The sequence below is a fragment of the Rhagoletis pomonella genome, unplaced genomic scaffold (genome assembly GCF_013731165.1).
Source record: "Rhagoletis pomonella isolate Grant_MI unplaced genomic scaffold, Rhpom_1.0 Rhpom_scaffold_00011, whole genome shotgun sequence".
Taxonomy (NCBI): domain Eukaryota; kingdom Metazoa; phylum Arthropoda; class Insecta; order Diptera; family Tephritidae; genus Rhagoletis; species Rhagoletis pomonella.
The window spans coordinates 17,899,321-17,917,978 of record NW_023458565.1 but is presented as its reverse complement, the minus strand read 5'-3'; the positions used below and the strand labels follow the sequence as shown (position 1 = coordinate 17,917,978).

General features: G+C 32.7%; 2 protein-coding genes across 4 annotated transcripts in view; one reads left to right on the top strand and one right to left on the bottom strand.

Annotated features, from left to right (window-relative positions):
• LOC118746753 (protein FAM207A) overlaps positions 1 to 18,658 on the top strand; it is a 23,309-nt gene that overhangs the window by 4,108 nt on the left and 543 nt on the right. The window lies entirely within an intron of this gene.
• LOC118746752 (cysteine and histidine-rich protein 1 homolog) lies at positions 5,837 to 11,754 on the bottom strand. Of its 2 annotated transcripts, XM_036480657.1 has the most exons (8): positions 11,599 to 11,754; positions 11,285 to 11,399; positions 11,090 to 11,213; positions 10,863 to 11,015; positions 10,615 to 10,775; positions 10,386 to 10,502; positions 8,213 to 8,298; positions 5,837 to 8,145 (listed from the first exon to the last, which is right to left on the bottom strand). In XM_036480657.1, the coding sequence occupies exons 1-8, from the start codon at positions 11,649 to 11,651 to the stop codon at positions 8,118 to 8,120; spliced, it is 837 nt and encodes a 278-aa protein (XP_036336550.1). In that variant the 5' UTR covers positions 11,652 to 11,754; the 3' UTR covers positions 5,837 to 8,117. The 2 variants fall into 2 exon arrangements, with proteins under 2 accessions (XP_036336550.1, XP_036336549.1); XM_036480656.1 differs by having other exon boundaries at positions 5,837 to 8,298; positions 11,599 to 11,752.

The following is an 18,658-nucleotide window of genomic DNA, read 5'->3' as shown; positions in this document are numbered from 1 at the left end:
TTTCATGAACTAGTACATAGCATTCTCCGACACTTTGGAGAAAATCTGTAGTCGTGTTTCTGAGAAATTGCATTCCAAACTTCAATCGTGAGTTACCGAAAGTAACTTGTGACAATCTTTTATCCAGGGATCTACATAAATTATAATTGTCATTATTTTCGCAGTTGGAGTATATGCCAGACGAGTAACAGGTATATACATACAAGGATACCTAAATTAGCGCGTTGAACTTGTATATTTATCTCTCTCCAACGCATTAATTCTATATACGTCAGTACCAACGCCTGACAAAGTTATGTCTAAATTTAATAATGGCTCTATGACAAAATATTCATGGAATGTATTCGTAGATTTTTATTTACTTCATTTCATACATTAGCATTGATGTTTTGTTTTTCATACATTAGTATTGATGTTTTTTACTAAATACCAGGAATAAATATTTAATAAAAAACTATTTCATTTAAGTTAACCAACTTTTAGTTGCTCGGAGCTAATTTTGGAACGCTTCACGAAATATTTTCAGACAGTAAATGCAACCCTGGGTGCATCATTAACGAGCTGAAAAACCAAACAAATAAAAAAATTCCATCTGAACCAATATTCCCAAAAATTATAAAGCAAAACAAAAACCATTTTTTCCAATTTATGCACTGTTATTTTTATTATTGCAACCCAATTTCGCAGCTCTTCAAACATTTTCCACTATGCTTTTAGGGCTAGTAGTTTCCGACCCCACTTCCTCGTTTTTTTTCAATTCTGAATTTAGGCTAGGCTTCATGGGAACTTACTGTGGGTGCAAACAGACCACATTTTGTAAACTGAATTGTGATATTTAATTCTATTTTATAATGAAAAATGAATTTAATGTGCAATTTTTTAAGTTTACTAGATGTAAGACAACTTTTAATTTTCTTTATATATTGCATGCTTTAGTTTTAATTCTGTTTAAGTTAAGTTGTAAAGGTGAAAATAGGCCTCCTGGGCAACCGAGCACATTAAAAAAAAATCGGTAACGCGCGTAAAAGCATACCTCACAAGTGGTGTGGAAAATGCAAGAACAAATATAAATGGAATAATTTTCGAAATTATGAAATGGTTATTGGTATTTTCCATCTCAAAGGGGATGATTAATTTGAACGTTATTTAAGCTGCCTTTACACGGTCGATTTTTGTCGTTTAACCAAAATCTACGCGTGTAAATTGCAATTCAACCGTAAAATGTAAGCGTTTTGGCTAGTCGATATCTTAAGTAAATTTTCCAGTCGACAGAAATCGACCCGTGAAAAGGCAACTTCAGGAATTTTTTAATTTTCTTTTTTTTTTTTGCTTGGGCGTCTTTTGAAGATGTGCCAAATTATATTGTCGACTTAAATACAAAACAACAATTTCTTTAAGCCATCTTGTGCAGCAATTTGTTGATCTTATCCTCACGGCTACCGAAATCACCAACCTCAACGTAGTGATTAGCCTTCTTGCGCCAGCCTCGGGTTGATGTGTTGAGCTTGAATAGCAACAGGAAGTTGGGCGCTTTCTTGAAGTGAAGTGAATCAACGCACTGAATTTCGTGCGCTTCGCGAAATTTGCGTTCGATCACAAAGCAGAGATTGGGACACGCTTGACCATTCCACGTATGTACATCAATTCACAAACTGATTTAAGATTTCGATAACCCCATATAGGGGGTTCGGCATACGTAGCATATTAATGGTTGCCTTGCTCAATTTGATGAACACACCGCTTTAATGTGGCGAAGACAGAACTGTAAAACTACGCACTTTTTGTGCAACTTTGTTGATACCGCGGATGCGGATCACAAAAGCCAATTTGGACTTTTCAGGCCCATCGAATTGGCCGCATTTCTTTGCCACATAGCGTTACTCCATCTCACGGCGTCCATCACGGAGTTTTCTTGTTTGATATTTCTCAGCATGCACCAAGTTTTCACATTTACGGAGTGCAATCACAGCAGAGCGCTTTAGTTTACGTTTGATCAGGGTAGCAATTTGCTGACCTGCTCTTGCAGAACTGCAGCTTCGGCTCGGGGACAGGAGGCAGCTTCCTGGAAGGTTGTATGCCCTTTGCTTGCGGTTTCTTACCGGCCGTGATGGCAGTCATCTTAACTTGTTACTTAGCACGTTGAAAAGGCGAAAAAAAGTTCGCCAAATGTTTGGAGCACATCGTAAATGAGCCACTCGATTTATAACATTTCTATAAACAATTTAATTAAATACTTTTTATACATAGATATGCTGCAACCATGCACTTACTTTCCCAAATTCCATCCTGCTTATCGGCATAATTTTCCAAATATGCCTGCTACTTCATTACTAATTACTCAATTTTCCAACTGCGCCTTCTTTGTTGGCTCGACATATCCTAAAAAGACAAATTTACATTAAACAATAGAAATCGCAAAAATTAGCAAATAAAATACTCGCTTTGTTTTGTTTTGTTGTCAAATTTCTGAGAAATGTGAATTCACCACGATGCGATACAGAAAGAACAAGGACCAGGGATGTAATTTTAAGTAAATCTATTATTCAGTGGCAAGGCGCAGAGCGTTCGGGGCAGCAATATTAATTTGTATCAAATATAACATTAAACGGTGGTTCTAATACATTTTTTGATATTATTAACCAGAGTACATACATTATATGGTATTTCTTTCAAAATTAATGTACTATATGAACTTTTTTTTTCAAATATTTCTTAAGTTTCTTACATGAGTGCTGAAAAGCAACCATGCGTGTAAGAAATTGTGTGCTACCTAAAATTTCACCTCTGGAAACTTTATCCCCATAAAGGACTTCACCACAGTTTTTTTACTGGATATACTGAGATGCTCAGTATGCTTTGAAATTTCATCATGAATAGACTTTCTAACGAGCAACGCTTGCAAATCATTGAATTTTATTACCAAAATCAGTGTTCGGTTCGAAATGTGTTTCGCGCTTTACGTCCGATTTATGGTCTACATAATCGACCAAGTGAGCAAACAATTAATGCGATTGTGACCAAGTTTCGCACTCAGTTTACTTTATTGGACATTAAACCAACCACACGAATGCGTACAGTGCGTACAGAAGAGAATATTGCGTCTGTTTCTGAGAGTGTTGCTGAAGACCGTGAAATGTCGATTCGCAAAGATCTTGGTGTAAAACCGTATAAAATACAGCTCGTGCAAGAACTGAAGCCGAACGATCTGCCACAACGTCGAATTTTCAGTGAATGGGCCCTAGAAAAGTTGGCAGAAAATCCGCTTTTTTATCGACAAATTTTGTTCAGCGATGAGGCTCATTTCTGGTTGAATGGCTTCGTAAATAAGCAAAATTGCCGCATTTGGAGTGAAGAGCAACCAGAAGCCGTTCAAGAACTGCCCATGCATCCCGAAAAATGCACTGTTTGGTGTGGTTTGTACGCTGGTGGAATCATTGGACCGTATTTTTTCAAAGATGCTGTTGGACGCAACGTTACGGTGAATGGCGATCGCTATCGTTCGATGCTAACAAACTTTTTGTTGCCAAAAATGGAAGAACTGAACTTGGTTGACATGTGGTTTCAACAAGATGGCGCTACATGCCACACAGCTCGCGATTCTATGGCCATTTTGAGGGAAAACTTCGGAGAACAATTCATCTCAAGAAATGGACCGGTAAGTTGGCCACCAAGATCATGCGATTTGACGCCTTTAGACTATTTTTTGTGGGGCTACGTCAAGTCTAAAGTCTACAGAAATAAGCCAGCAACTATTCCAGCTTTGGAAGACAACATTTCCGAAGAAATTCGGGCTATTCCGGCCGAAATGCTCGAAAAAGTTGCCCAAAATTGGACTTTCCGAATGGACCACCTAAGACGCAGCCGCGGTCAACATTTAAATGAAATTATCTTCAAAAAGTAAATGTCATGGACCAATCTAACGTTTCAAATAAAGAACCGATGAGATTTTGCAAATTTTATGCGTTTTTTTTTAAAAAAAAGTTATCAAGCTCTTAAAAAATCACCGTTTACAAGGTGTTGTACGTAGTGACAGCTCATGGTGATCAAAATCATCGCAGATATGCGGAATGGAGATTAACATGTTTGCAGATCAGAAAACATGTCGAGTCAATTCAAGTCTTTTGGATTGAAGAATAGTTTAAATCTTCAGCTCCTTTCGCGAAATGGGTTTTAGCAAAAAAGCATGCCAAACATTTTATTGAATAGCCTTCCTGTTTATCAAATCGCTGCTTGCTTAGAATTTTCAGGAGAGTAAAGATTCCCCGATTCTAACCTAATCATCTACATATCGCTAGCTTAGAGTGAAAAGTTGTTAAGTCCACTCTTCATCATATATTTTGATACATCAAGCTAGAGAAATTAAAAATGCATCGTTTCGAAAAGGGTAAAGGTCCTTTTTTTATGTTTTCTCGTATATATTCAATGAAAGGAAAATTTGCAAAGTCCAAGAAAGGCTCTGAAAATTCGATAATACCAAAATAGGACGAAATATTTTAATATAGATCGAATCCCTCTAATTCGTTTGAAGTTTTGCTTTGCAAAATGTTGTATTCAAAGTTTTGCGAAATACTTGAAGAAAATGGCTATAAGAAGTTTTTTCCTCTCCTGTACAATTTTTAAATTGTGACTTGGAAATTTTTCACTCTTAAACGCTTGCATTCCGTTATCCCCTATTACGAAACGAAGTTTGTCGTAGCAAATCTGAAAGTTAGCGTAACTGATTTGTGTTGTTTAACGATAAAAAGTGAACAAAACTCACAGACATTCAAATTAATACATCTGTCGGGCATATGAAAAGATAATATGAAAACTAATGTCATACGAAACGCCTGCAAACGGTTATCGTCTATCGTATGGAAATTCATAATGGGCGAGTTAATTAAAAACAAATAGATAAAATTCGTTTTATTTCTCTTTATTGAAACTTGTCTTATCAAGGATTTTACTTTTGTAATGAAGATTTCTTTGATTTATTTCTTGCTGTTTTTTACATTGTTTGATTTTTTTTTTGTTTTAACGTGTTTAGATCTACAAAGTATTCTCAGACTAAATGTTATATGTATGTATGTAATTATGCTCAGGTGCGAAAGAGAAAAATTAATTTAACATTACAATTTTTCTTTTTATTACTTTTGTTTATAGTCTATTTACTACGTGTTTATTGAAACTTGTTTAGTTTGGAAAGGTGCAACGCGGAAATTTACATAGTTTTTGACTGGATGAATGCAACAATAAAATTATTTGGAAATGCAGTTCTGAAGAGAAATAGGAAATTGATTGCTTCATAGTTTATTAGGAGAAACATAATAAATTCTACCGAATTCCCATTTTGTTAAAGTTATCTAGTTTTACATCGATTTACACTATTTCAAAGGGCACACCAACGAATGATAGAAATTTTCTTTTTACGCGTTCTCACTAGCCGATCGACGGCAGCTGTAGCCGAGTAGTTAGATACGAGGCCCAAATGTTGCCAGTAAGGGAGCTCAGCAAGCAGTTCTTAGTAGGTTGCAAGAGATGTGAGCACCTAAACATGCACTTGCTTGAAGCGGAACCTCTACGAACTGAAGGACCAGGTCCAGGACTACACGCCACGACCACTGGAACCGGCACTGTATAGGCAGGCAATAAACGGCATTCACCGGGAGACTGCCGCCACCTTCAGTAACTACCGTCCTGTGAATGCCGTCATCGAGCACAATCGCAGAAGAGCTTCAATTGCCAAGAGATACCCACGTAAACTCCTGTTTAACCAGACTAGCCCCGATTCTCTTCTGAAATTGGACGTCAAGCAAATAGTTCACAGTTCGTTTACCGGTTCTTTAGCCGAGATCTGTTTTTTTTTAATTGTGACTTATTTTTCCACTATTAGATGTCTAATTTCGGGATACACAGATATTTCAAAGGAATGACTGAGTGATTGTGACTTTCTTTTCATACTGTGATTAAGATGAACTAACGTCTAATTTTGAACCGAGTGCAAATAATTGGTAACTGCAAGTAGTGTAAACCTAAACTCCAACGAACTGTGAACAAATTGATGAACTCATAAAGCTGTAATAGAAATTCGAATATTGCTAACCGTTGAAAATTTTGCAACACATATGTATGTATTTATGTACTCAAGTGATGCAGAAAAAAAAATCATATGAGTTTACTAATTAATGATTTAATAGTTTGACGACTTGTGTCATTTGTCATTTTACAACTTATCGAGTGGTGTTGGCTCTTACAGTGACGTGACTTATCGACACGGGTATCCTTATTGTTTTAATAGAAGCATTACAAATTAAATTTGTATGTAATACATTTATTTATTAATATTTATAAGCGCTGCAGTGTACAATCTACAGTACATTGACCTATGTATGTGTGTATGCATGTACGCTATGGTGTATGTTATGCGAGAAGAAAGTGAACATCTGCATTCATTATAATGACAATGTGTGTTGATTTGTATGTACGTACTATGTATGTATGTATATAAATGAATTTTTATTTGGTACATTAATATTATTGTTTTAGCTATTAACTTTATTTGAAGATTAAATATATGCAATTATATTTACTTTTAATTATTATTTCTTATTACGCTGATCTAAATTTATTTTGTTATAGCGATGTTGAGATCCTTACACATACATATGAAATTCTACCCTCGATTATTTTTATTAATTTATCAAGTGTTAACAAGAATTGTGTATACATAACTTAAGCTTCAACGATTATGAAAAGAAAAAAATTATTGCAGTACGACAAACGCTTAGAAAATTAGAAGTATGTTTATTGAATTGTGGTTGGAGAAGATACTGAAGGTACATAATGTATGTAAGTAAGAATTAATTTTAAGGCGGATTTATCGTTCTGGTTCACTGGTTTTTTCACTTACCCATCCTCTTAAACGAAGATAAAGGTCTGAAGGTAGATTCATCACTCATTCAATAGTTCGTGCTGTCAAAATTACAACTTTAGCAATTGGAAATTTGAAGTTATTTTGCCAATTTTAATTTTTCCTTTTAAGTAATTTTAAATAAATTTATAAAGTTTTCAGAACCGAAATGCAATATCAAAAATGTTCGTAACTAAAGCTGAAATTCAGTTAACAACTCAAAAGAGTTCAGAACTTTTCTCAGTTGTTCTCTTTCTCCGAATTGGGAGAGAAACACAACAACAACTATATGGAATAAAAGTTCTAAACTAGAACGATGGACCCCGCCTTTAAGCAGCCAAAATTTTAGAAATCAATTGTCATTTAAATATTTATATATAGTAGAATATGTGAAGGCATATTAAATGAAAACGCATGGCGGCTTTATTTTTCTAAACCTAGTTCGTCTTTGAGTTGACGTCAAAGAACATTTTTGTTTTAATTTTAACTATAGTAATTTTAAGATGTGTTACGTGTGTTCGTGTTCGACGAAACTTTTAGCATCTTTTTCTACTTTTGTCCACATGTTTTTGTAATGTACGAGCATGCGCTTACATAATATGTGTATTTGGATGTACATTCATACATATATGAGTGTGTAAATATTAGTTTAACTTTAATTTCACTTAAAATATATATATATTTATGTATATAACTTTAGTGGACAAATTATCATAATAAAAATATAGGTATGTATATGTACGATTTTGATAGAACACTCTCAATACATGCATATGAACCGTTTATTTTGAAAGTGGCATAAGTCATTTCATACCATTTGACTTCAGCGATCATTCGCCTGTATCTCAACGCATCTGTTATTCATTCAACTTCATCAGCCAAAGGTATGTTTTGTCATTGTGTTTTGTTAAGAGGTGGAAATGACTTATGCCACTTTCAATATAAACGATTCATACTATATATGTATGTATACAAAATATAAAATTCAATGTTTAGCAGTTTTACGACGATTGACAAATCGAGTGCCGCCAATTTACCCTTTTTTCGCACTGCTACCCGCTTCAAATCAATGCGTACCTAATGAATTAAACTTTAAGTATTATAAACGACTTATTTATATGTAAAACATAGCTTAAACTATGAAATATTATTGAATCGAAAAAATATATATATATATAGATACTTATATCATTTCTTTGCAAATATAAATAAATTAGTAAACATTTATTTATTTATTAAGCAAAAACATCAAGAGACTGAAAAGAGAAAGTAATTAGCAAAATAATTATCGTTTATACGAATACGTAAATGATTGCGTCATACCGGAAATTGATTCCTTTGTTCGATAAGAGCCTATTGCACTCCGAGCTATCCGGCAGTGGTAGTATGTAATAATCACTTTCGCTACTCTGTAGAGAACAAATATTCATATTGTAGATTTTAGTACATTTTTATGACATACATACGTATAGACAAAAACAAAATAGAAAATATCTTAATTTACTTTATATGTGTATGTATGTATGTATTTTTTTAATATATGTATATAAATGTACATATTTACTTATTTATGTATATAGAAAATGTAACTTGAAGGTCTGTAATGGGAAATGATAAGACTTTTGAAACTATCTTAAACTAATAAAGGCAACTTGATAATCATTAAAATATGAATTTTAAGAGAGCTGTGAAATTATCGTATGTACATACACATATTTTAAATTTCTTCTTACTGCATAAGTCAGCTAGCAGTCACATTTTTTATTCAGTAAAAGGAAATGCTTTTTAATTGAATACATAGCCTTTGGAAGCAATATGAGTAACAAACTTAACTACTATATTTTAATTACCGAAATAAGTATAAGAAAATCCACAATTTGCGAACTAAGGATACCGTAGAAAATATCCCATCTGAGTGAGTTCAAATTTTATATAGCTCAGTTCTTATGTAAATTAATATCGCACGTTTAATAATATAGAAAATTATTTTAAAATTCCAACTTTGTGAAAAACGCAATCAAAGTTTGCTCAATGCATACATTTGGCATACAAAACGACAGATGGAAAGACACATATCTTTGCCATTTTTGGTACGTTTAGTTATCTGTTACACTGAACATATTGGGGCTCATGCATTAACACTGAGCCTAAGCTCAGACTCAATTTTTGCACTGAAGGGGTGAGCTCAAGCTCAAGAGTTTGTACTGAAAATCGAGTTGGAGCTTAAACTCACTTTTTTCTCACTTTCACGATATGTACATACTAAAGAACTGCAAAATTCAAAATTTTCAGTAAAAATGTCTTTCAAAAATTTCATGCATTGCTATGTCATGTCAAGTCAAACAATGTGTTGTGCCATGCCATTCCATCTCACATATACTGTTTTAGCATGTCGTTGCTACTTAGCTAAGCTTTTGTTCACTGTTGTGCTTCTATAGCATATTTTTAATACTGTTTGATGCTGTACTATTAACGATTCTTTCGCGATCTATCAAATATTTTTAGAGGTTTCCATTTCGTTGATGTTTTTGCAAAACCGCCTAAATCGCCGTTGTGGCAAAAATGAGATTTGGTAACCCTGAACTCCAGGCATCGAGATTTATGCATAAAAATCATAAAGTCGTTATTAAAACAACGATTTGTAAAATAATAGCTAGAGAAAATACCACCTATCATGGCCTTGCCTTCAAAGTAAAACCGTTTTTTTTTGCTCTCCTGTAAAATTTGAGTTTAGTAGATAGGTGGTTTCGGAATTGGTCGATGGGCGGCTTTGCAAAAACATCGACGATTTGCTTATTACTCACTCCAGGCCCGTGTGCAGGAATCTTACAAGGAGAGGGTCCGCTTTATGATCGACTTAAATCCTCTTAAGATTATTTTCTAACCAATTTCAGATACATCTAGGCACTACTTAGAGCCTAAATTATAGCTATTAATAGCGCGCAATCTGCAGGTACGTGCGCTTGTTACAATTCATTAGCGATGATCTCGAATGTTGTTGAAAAAAAAAAATTCTGGTTCCTCGATGGCCATGCCACATACCGATTAAAATTTTGAAGACTTAATGGGGCTTATGAATGAAAACTAAGCCATTGCTTTTTTTTTTAATTTCAGAACTAGAACTCGATTTATTCAAATAAATTTAAGTAAAAGATCTGCAAATTTATTAACAAAAATTACTTAGTTTTTATTGAACAGGCCCAATATCTCGCATTTGACTGAAGGATTGAATTTCTAAGGCTCCAAAAATGGAAATTTTCAAGAAAATTATCACCATTTGTGCAAAAAATTTTTATATCGCCTAATCGTGCGATCACCAACACTAATTTAAATTAACATAGAAATGCTTTCGGGGTTGGACCTTGAATTTTGTTATGGGAATGTGTCTAAGAAAAAACTAAGAGAAATCGCACTACCTTAAATTTGTATTTTAGGGCATTTCTGCATGGGTAACGGCAATAAATAAGAAATGAAATTTAGTTCATCAATCACTTACTTGGTCTGTAAATTCGTGTTTGTAGATTTGTGTAGCCACCTTCATATCTGAGAAGGGTCCTTTCAAAGCAAAGAAATGAATACTCATGGGTGTGCTGGTTTTTGTTTTCAAAATTAACTGTTAAAATAAAAGAGTTAGATATGTTATCAACAAATTTTTTTTTTTTATATTTAACTATAAAGAATTAATGCAACAAACTGCATTGTTCACATTAGATACATAGCAATACCTGATACGTTATGGTACGTTCATTTGATTGGTGCGGATCACGTTGACTATTATTAATCCGTGCTTTTACCACCCATTGTTGATTGAATGCCGTAAATCTAGCCGTCTCATAGAATAATTTGTGTACATATTCATCGGTACGATAGGGTTTCATTTGTAAATCTGAGAAAAGTATACACAATGATATTCACATGAGTAAAAATAGATTATTAAATAAATATTTTTAGTGTGAAATATGCTATTACTTACCATTAAATATAATCTTTTCATAACTCAGCAAATCTATAAGTGTACTAAACATTTTCTTTTCCTCCTTAATTTTGGCATCATGGGCTTCCAGTGCAGCCATTACCTCGTAACCCGATTTTGTGGGATGCAAACAGTTGCGTTCATGCTCAGTAGCTGTGGAAATATGAATAATGTAAGAAATAGAGGATATGCTAGCTAATCGCTTTATTTGCTCAATAGGTACGCACTCTCATGATTCGGTCCACGCCATTGACAGCCAATTCGTGAATATTTGCAGTTTGTAGGCCGTTCCTGGCACTCGTATTGCTCATGGCGATCCAGCGACTTGTATGGGAATTCTTTATTGCAATACTAGAAAATAGAAAAACAAAAACACATTGTTAAAATATTGTTAAATGCTTTTATTTGTTTCGCTGAAATACTTGACACTCGCTGGGCAACTCGGAGGCGGCTTTCTCCACGGCCAGATTACGTGATGCAGTGCTTTTTGAAATCTCAACCCGACAATTTGGGCAGGTGGCAATTTGATCGCGTAAACTATTTGCAATTGCAGAAATAAGAAAAGGATAAATACATAAAAAATGTTTTTTTTTTCTTTGTTTTAAATAATTTGTGCTGAAAAATGCTAGAACAAGTTGAGTTGCAGTTAATGATTGTTTTTTTTTTTAATGATTATAAAATGTTTATATGTATAGATAGATATATTTTTTTTTTCAAATATTTTTTAAAGTCATACCGTCCATCAGCGAGTAAATGTGTAAAACAAGCGGCACACATTAAATGGCCCATTTGACACTGCAATGAGAATGGTAAGTAGTAAAAATAGTTAGAATTTTAAGAAATTTCCAAATTGGGTTAATTAAAAAAAAAAATGTTTATGTAAATTTTGTGTATATTTTTCATATTTAATTATGAATAATTGAAAATCCTGTGAATGGGAAAAAGAAAAAAGAATCTATTAGTTTGTATTCATTGGCGACTAGAACTATGTATTTTATATAAGCTTAGAAGAAAGTGTGTGTGATCAACAAACCTAATTACTGTCAAAAATATCCACAATTTAAGTAGTTCAAATTTTATCTACTTAGCGTGACCGGTTTTTGCAGTAATATGAAGCAGCACCCATTTTGTGCAGGCCGACCTATTTATGTACTATATATATATACTTTTTATGAATCTTGGTGTATGAATGATTTATAGAAGGTATGAAGTAGATATGGAAAAATTATAAACGTTTGCAAAAGTGCGAAATTTTAGAAAAAATAAAAAAAAAACAATTGAATATTGTAAAAAAGTATATATAATTTAACAGTGTGAATAAGTTTAATGAGCAATGTTTATAAAGGACGACGAACGAATAAAATGCATAATAATATGTGTGGAAATGGGTGAAAATGATTGTCCGCTGGCTATGTGAATAGGAAAGCCAAACTTTTTTTCGTTTTCTTTTTTAAATAAAAACAAGCGCATTGTTTTGGTTTTCAACTCAATTTGTGAACTTTTTTATTGATTTAACTTGTCGATACGTTCTAGTAATATACAATAAATATGTTTACTAGGCGAAAACTTAGCTCTTTTCGTATTTTTTATGCTTATTTTCTGCTTTTTTCTCTGTTATGAGTCTTTTGTATTTTTTTTTTAATTTTATTTCTTTTTGCATTCGCTTATTTACTTATTAACCTAGTGACAACAACAACAACATGAAAGATTAAATGCATACATGTGTTGGTACAATAACAACATAATCACAGAATTCGTTTCTTTTCCATCACTTATGGCATAGTTTTTTTGGTTACAACTTTGTTTTTATTATTTTTAAAACATTTGCATTCTATACACTTATACATTTGGTAATATTCTCGTATGCAACAGTTTATTTTTTTTTTATTAACTATGTGATTATTTTATTTTATGTTGACGATATATCAATTATTTAAATTCGAAGTAATCTTGTAAGATAAATTAACTAAATAAAACTACTGAAAAAATACATTTTCTCCTTTTTAGTTCTAACAAAAAAAAAAAATTATGAAATTTTTAATTGCTAGGCGAGTTAAAAATTAGTTATAGTGAGTCTATCAAATGAGAAATTTATTTATAAAATTTGTGCAATAAATTAAAATACTTTTTTTTTTAACTATGGTAGTAAATATTAGGCAAACTGAAAAGTGATGTTACTTATAATAAAAAATAAAAAGATAAGGCCTAATTCAGTGTGTAGATAAACTCTGACAAGGGTTCAATTATCAATTTTTGTAGTCACAGTGACTTGTTAAGAAAAGTTTATTTCTAATATCTTCGAATCTTTATAGTTACCATGCGATTGTAAATATGATCCCGTAGTTAAACTCTTGTTGGCTGTTCACTTAATAAATTTTTAAACTACGAACAAGAGATTTCGGACTTTAGGCTAAGATTTAAGGAAGAAAATTAAAATTTGAATCAAGTGAGTTATATTTTAAATATTTCAATCAGCCGATCAAACTTAATGTTTAATTCAAAATTTAAAATTTTTTTCGAATAAAAAGGTCAGCTTTTTTTATTCTGCACACGTTCTTCAAAAGGGTACTGACTCAAAATTTGATATTAATTAATACAAATGTTCATATCTAGCAATATTTTGTTTTAACTCTCGTCACCATATAATTAGCATGAGGTCCCGGTCACACATTTAGCTTCAATAGCTTCAGTACTATCTTCCGGACTACATCTGTCTACTTCTGACTAAATCCTGGTCTACTGGATAATAAACGGAATATTTTGAGTTATTATACCCTGAAAAACGTGAGCGTTGTGAATATTTTTATATGTATAAATAAAATGAATTTGCAGTAACTATATCCCTGTTTTCGTCATAATCCATTAGGCTGAATTTTTGATAAAATCTCGAAAAAAAAAATCATTCAAACCATATTTTACCCTCAAGGGGGCAAAATAATTTTCTATTGTCGTAAAATTTTTTCGTTCTAACTTTCAAATCGAAATTTTACGAGTTCCTCAATTCATAAATCACATTTTTTTTTAATCTGTAAATTGAAAACAATATTTTTTTTTCATGTCTAAACCAAAAAATTGTGAAATTTGTGCTTTTATACTGCCGTTTTCAATTCCAAAGTAGCGAAATGATAAAGCTGACATTTAATAGAAGCCAACATATTTTAATTAACATAATGCCATCACTAAATTTGAGCGTTATGCGATGCGGTTTCTTATGCCAACGAGTACCAACGCGCGCTACATGAACCAACTAACAAGGTCACGCAATCGGAAAAGAATGCAAAAAGTAAATTTCTGTGCGTTTTTTGACATCTGCCTAAGAATGAAAACAAACAAAGAAATCGAAAAAGCGCCGGTGGTTGAGTGCGATTATATTGGTATTTATTATAAAATATAATAAGTGAAATTTGATGAAAATTAGCAAAAAGTGTTCATAAAATATGGTTTTCATGATTGAAAATGTTTTAAAATCGCATATCATCAGCACGGGTCGATTTTTCAATGCCAACATTCTGACCACAACTGTGCACCTACTTTTCACGCAAAATTTAGGGCTTTTGGCAATCACAAAGCACTTAATTTTATATTATAAATTTGTAATAAATGTAATAAATCAAAATTACAATTAAAATCGCTCATAAAACACGTAAAATTGCTAAAAAAAAGCCACCCCAAACCGAAAGCAGAGGATGTAAGCAAAATGAAAAACATCAAAAATGCTACGAAAACTTTTTCTGAAATTCGATTACGAATATAACGATGGCTTATTGCGTGACCTGGAGTCGTTCGTTCCAAATAAAAGCGTCAAATTTTTGCCGTTTTCTCTTTTCCTTTCGCGTTTACTCCTGTTTCCTCTTTTACTTTTTTGTCCGCTTTCTTTCTTTCCGTCTTCCGCGCCCAACTTCCAACACTCAACGCCCTGTCAAATATGAAAATTCCATTTGCTTGATAGAAAAGAACTGCTTTCAGCACTGTTTTAAAGAAGACACAAAACTCCCATTTCTGGTGATATGACTTCATATTTCAGTATTATGTTGTACTTGAGAGCAAATTCTTTTAAAAAGGTTACTAATGCCTGGTTTTCAAATTGTCAAATTCAGTGGCATTTGTTGTCAAATAAGTGAAAACACATTGTCAAATTTAACTAAAAACGGTTTATCGATTGATTTAGATCGGAATAGGTCTTCAGTCGTGTACACGTGCTGCTAAATTGGCTATCTGTCTGTTGTTGGATCATAATATAATCGGTAAAGATATGGGAAAAAGGAGATACAATTACGTCAAAATATGTTGACAAAATTTGTTGTCAAATTATGATATAGTGAAAACCAGTCTTAAGAGCCTTTTGTATTGAAAACGGCAATATGTACCTAAAATTTTTAAAACTAATGCCAGCTTTTAATATGTACTCAATGACCAAATTATGTTAAAAAACTTAGAAAAGAATTTCGTTTTTTTTATACGAATTTTTCGTTTGTTTAATAGCTCGTGCCTACTCTGTATTGCGATTCGAAAAGCAAATCATGCGGATTCGAATACTTGGCACTATGAGTTTGTATTAGTCCGTGTCGCTTTTCCCGAATTTCGAAGAGCATAAAGAGAAAATTGTGAATTTGTATTTAAAATAAAATATAATTTAAGTATTTGATATGAAAATGAATTTCGAAAATAATCATCGACCAACATTTAAATTGATCATATGAACTTCACCCTTAGTTATGTATACTCGTAGTACATATCGCTTGTCGCTGGAACATACGCTGGACATACACAATTCCAATTTTCCTTTGATTAAGTAAGCTTCACTTCGATATTTTTCAATTGTACCACAAAAGAAGAAAATCTAGATAGAATTCTACGATTTACTAAAATTTTGTTTTAGGTATTTATTTTTTTTTTAAGGGGGAAATTACTAATTTCGATTTGGTTTTTATAATATGATGTTCTCTAGCTATCACGCGATATGTACATCAGGAACGAATAAATAATTATACTCTTGTTTGACCAATCGAATCATCCGTTAAGCCGTTAGTAAAAGTTGCTACAAAAATACCGATTTTTATAATTATTTTTTAAATGAAAGGTGGTAGCTCAGATGTGGTCCCATACTAATTTGATTTAGATCCCATCATTTGATCATGAAAAAATTAACGGCACTCTTAAATTTTGATATGAACGTTAAAATCGGTTTTATTTTTTGCTTAAAAATTACTGGTTTTTATTTATTTTTGACTTGAACCGCTTTTTGTATTAATGCCTGACCAACAAACTACCTGGCGTCTATCTGGATCTTTCACTTCTGTATATATTAACTATTGCTTAAAGTATTTATTATGTACTTAAATAACTTCTATGTATATATCAAATAAATAAGATATGCAACTGATGGGGTCTGATAGACGAATGATGATTGAGGTTTAAATAGCTATGATTGCGTTTAGCCTGACTATTCTACATTACCATTTAGTTGAACGCAAGCGACTATTATTAAAATATTATTATTTTTTTAATTTGAAATCGAAAATTTAATGCTTAGTACGCGCACAACTGTTTTTAATCGATATCGGCCAGGATTAAAATTCATTAGAATTAAAAAAAAACTATTAAAAATAATATTCAAATACATACACACATACATAGTACATATGTACTAGATTACAACTGCTTCGCGCGGTAATATTTTTTTTTTTCGGAATTAAGTCTGTATATATTTTACTCAAGAATAATAAATACAAAAAATTAATGTTTCTCTTGCGTTTAATATGTATGTATGTATTTCTTCTTTTTTTAACAAAAAAGTTAACATTTAAAATTAAGAGCATAACAATAACTACCAAATTTTTTTAAATATAAAAAATTTTTTATTTAGATGTTTACTTTTCAGGTGCGGAGGATCGATATAACTAGCGTCATACATACAAAATAATCATCGCCAATATGTCGTTACGTATAGTTATCGATATATTTATCGACGTAATTATCGATATATTTAAAGGTCTGTATATCGAACCCTTTGCTAAAATTCTTTAACGCTGTTGTTACCCGAAGATACAATGTATGTATGTAAATTCACACGAATTTATCGATCTTGATACCCATAACTATCGAAACCGATACACTTTTACGTATATATTCCTATTTGCATTTACGCTTACAGCATTTTAACCTCATCACGCAGATTATATTTGTACCTGCCGAAACTAGAAATGCTTCACGAAGTCATATGAAAAAAAGTCGAAGTTCGGCGAAGCCGAACATTAAATACCCGGCGCAAGTATTAAATACATAGCGTCACCTGAAATGCAAAAAGACGTAACAACATCGTAACTGAAATGTAAAAAGTCGTGACTAATAATTTTTTTTCATAAAATGATGTGGGAGTTGTAATTCGATGAAATATGATGGACATATCAATCAAAAAGTGAATTTTGAATTTTTTATTAGTTACGTCTTTTTGTATTTCAAGTGACGATATAGTGTTTTCACCATTCCGAAAACTACCGTGACATGGTAAGCAGGGTTGCCTTTACCCTTATTTCACACATCTTAGCTAGTATGTTCAGTTAGACTTAATGAGATAAATATAGTTATATAGTTATAAGTGGGCGGTATCACGCCCATTTTCCGAAATTCCATAATAATGTTACTTCTTTCCCAAGGATTGTTGTGCGTATCAATTTTTATTAAATTATAATAATAATAATAATAGATTGGCGCTTACACATATGTTAGTGTTTGGCCGAGCTTCTCCTCCGATTTGTAGCGTGCGCCTTGATGTTGTCACACAAAGCGGAGGGACCTACAGTTTTACGCCGACTCCGAACGGCGATTGTATTTTTATGAGAAGCTGTTTTTCATGGCAGAAATACACTCGGAGGTTTGCCATTGCCTGCCGAGGGACGACCGCTGTTAAGAAAAAACCTTTTTTCTATATTTTTGCGATGTTGCTTTGACCAGGGTTTGAACCCAGGCATTTTGGAGTGGAAGCGCGCACTGCTTACCACTACACCACAGCGGCCGACGATTAGCGTGCTTAAATATCGAAGTAATGAAAGTTTCGAACATTTCTGAAATTTACCGTTATATAAAAAGTGGGCGAAATTTTAGGCGTGGCTACGCCCATTTTCCAAAAATTTATAATATTATTATTTTTCGCCTAAAAAGCATTGTAAATTTAAAATTTGAGTGAATAAGCTTCAGTAGTTACCGAAATATCGCAGTTTTCGTATTTCTGAAAACTACCGTTATATGGGAGGTAGGCGTAGCTATTTTCCGATTTTGCCCATTTTCAATACCAACCGTCCTACAGTCAAAAGAAGTAAACGTACCAAGTTTCGTTAAGATATCTCAGTTTTTACTCGAGTTATCGTGAGCACAGACGGGCGGACGGACAGTAACTTTTGTATATATCTATCTCGATTCGTTTTGCCTGTTACAAATAACCGTTATGTGAACAAAGTTATAATACCCTTGTGCACAAGTGCGCTCGGGTATAAAAATAGTATGGATGTACACACTTGCTGGGTTATCTGGTTATGTGGTTATATTTTTTATTCAGCAGACAGGTGATTATAATATTTCTCGGCTGTTTCGTCTGCAGTTTGTTTGAGAACTTTGAAATCATTGGAACAAGAAAAGCTGGTGTCAAAGAATGTTTCCATCCCATCGACGCTATTTAACTGATTTGTTCGATTCGTTAGCTTGGCGGATAATGGGCGTTATACAAACTACATATGTATGTATGTATGTATTTATGCAAATCCTTTTTTTTATAGGAAAACGCAGTCCTCATTTTTTTT

Bases quoted from the DNA above. Each gene is read 5' to 3' on its own strand.
- LOC118746752 (XM_036480656.1), bottom strand. From the start codon at position 11,651: ATGGGCCATTTAATGTGTGCCGCTTGTTTTACACATTTACTCGCTGAT. The intron at 11,214-11,284 runs GTATTTCAGCGA...TCTATTTTCTAG, and splicing joins AGTTGCCCAGCGAGTGTCAA to TATTGCAATAAAGAATTCCC. The intron at 8,299-10,385 runs GTAAGTGATTGA...TGTTCTCTACAG, and splicing joins AACACGAATTTACAGACCAA to AGTAGCGAAAGTGATTATTA.